At 37.4% G+C, this 2044-nt stretch overlaps 1 protein-coding gene across 1 annotated transcript; it reads left to right on the forward strand.

Moving 5' to 3' along the window:
• Positions 1-1114: 1114 nt before the first annotated feature.
• On the forward strand, positions 1115-2011 carry LOC121939360 (T-cell-specific guanine nucleotide triphosphate-binding protein 2-like; the record flags this gene model as incomplete). Its single annotated transcript, XM_042482394.1, has 2 exons — positions 1115-1204; positions 1438-2011. A coding segment is annotated over exon 2 (559 nt), but the record flags the coding sequence as incomplete, so codon positions are not given.
• Between the last annotated feature and the right edge of the window lie 33 nt (positions 2012-2044).

Below are 2044 nucleotides of genomic sequence, written 5' to 3' on the forward strand. Positions count from 1 at the left end.
CTGATGTCCTGAGTGGAGCAGAGGAGAGGAGGAGACGGAGTTTGGCTAAAGCATGTGGCATGTTGTACCAACTGAGTGCTGCAGGAGGGAGTGTGTGTATGAAGGAGTTCAGAAAGATACAGAGGGGATTGGTTATGAAAGGTCTTAAAATTGGGAATCTTGAAATCAAAACAATATTTGACAGGAAGACAGTGAATTTGCTGAAAAATGGGAGTGATGTGATCTGTGGAGGGAGGTCTAGTGATGACTGAATTGTGAGCCTATTGGGATTCAGATGAGGGTAGACCACACAGAACGTAGAGGAATAGAGGTGTTACCACTATGTTTAAAACTGAACTGTGGTTTCTTCACAGGAAGCCCCTCATCTTCTCCCAGCTGAAAACAGGAGACTGCCAGTTTCCAAATGTTGAACTATATTACAGTTTCTTCTTCTTCTTCAAAATTATTATTATTTGTTTATCAAATGGGGTGGTATTATAATTAATGTCCAAAAAAGGTTTACAACATCAATAGTCTTCAAACAAGCCCAAGCTCTTACGAAACAAACATATAAACAAACAAAAAGAGAAAAAAACATGAGGAGATAGAAATGGTGTGAAGTCTTGAAGAGGACAGATCTTTAAGACTATCTGGGAACTGGGACTCTATGCCAATAGATTTAAAAGTTAATAACGATAAAAATGTAATATCAAAATAAAAATAAGATTTTCCTGCAAATGTATTAAAATCCAAACTTACTCAGTAACTATACTTTTTCGGTTGATTGTTTTTTTTTTGTTTGCTGTTGTTTTTTTCACATAAAAGTTTATAATCTTCATGAATATGGATTGACTTACACCAAGAACCAGAAATTACTAGCACAACTCCTAATGAATACCAAAAAGCTGTCAAGTCAGAAGACAATGGTGAAGTGTTATCACCTGCAGAGCCAGCAGGATGTGGTGTTTGCAGCTCTGCATGTTTCTTGTAACTGTGTGTGTTTCTTGAAAGTCAGCTGATACAGAGAACCAATCAATTGTCCTTCATTAATAGTAAGATGTTTCCATTGGTTACTGTCTTCACTATAAACGTCTGAACTCTGACAATCTTTCCTAAAGTTTCTTACTGTAATGAAGCTGAATATCAATTTTTCTTGCAGCTCAACAACTTCATAACTCAGGGTGGTGCACTCTTGTCTAATCTGTTTCAACATTAAGACTCCAGGGTGAGTAGCTTCTAATATTTAGAAAAAGACAAGTTTTTATTTTGATGAAATATATGAGAACGCTGTTTATCACTGTCTAAAGCAGGCACACTATAATACATTGTAATATTAATGTCCAGGCTAATGTGAAATATTTTACCGTCCTTTGTATTGTTATTATCATTATTACTAGATTTTTTTCTATTTCCCAAAAGACAACAATAACTTTTAACTTCTCTTATCTTCTTCTCCAGTTCTCAAGGATTGCCATGGCAAATCCAATTGATGACAAAACAACTGAAGACATTAAAAAAGCATTAGAAAGCAAAAATCCAGCCTTGGCTGTTAAAATGATCCAGAAGTATTTGGACAAGGACAAAAATACTCCACTAAATATTGGCATCACAGGAGAGTCTGGCTCTGGTAAATCTTCCTTTGTTAATGCATTCAGAGGCATAGATGATGGGGATGAAGCAGCCGCCCCTACTGGTGTTACAGAAACCACCCCAGAGCCTACACCATACCCCCATCCACACTTTCCCAATGTTAAACTCTGGGATCTTCCTGGTGTTGGCACCAGAAAATTTCCAAGGGACAAATACCTGAAGCTGGTTGGATTTGAAAGGTTTGACTTCTTCATCATCATCTCAGCTGATCGCTTCAGAGAAAATGATGTGACGCTCGCTCAGGAGATTAAGAAGATGAAGAAAAAGTTCTACTTTGTTCGCTCAAAGATTGACACTGACTTACGTAATGAGGAAAGACGACAGAGGTCAGAGTTCAATAAAGAAATGACTCTTGAATACATCAGGGTGAACTGCATTCAAGGTAAGTGTCTTCTGTGATGACACAACAGTGAGA

The sequence above is a fragment of the Plectropomus leopardus genome, unplaced genomic scaffold, assembly GCF_008729295.1.
Source record: "Plectropomus leopardus isolate mb unplaced genomic scaffold, YSFRI_Pleo_2.0 unplaced_scaffold4619, whole genome shotgun sequence".
In the NCBI taxonomy this organism is placed as follows: Eukaryota; Metazoa; Chordata; class Actinopteri; order Perciformes; family Serranidae; genus Plectropomus; species Plectropomus leopardus.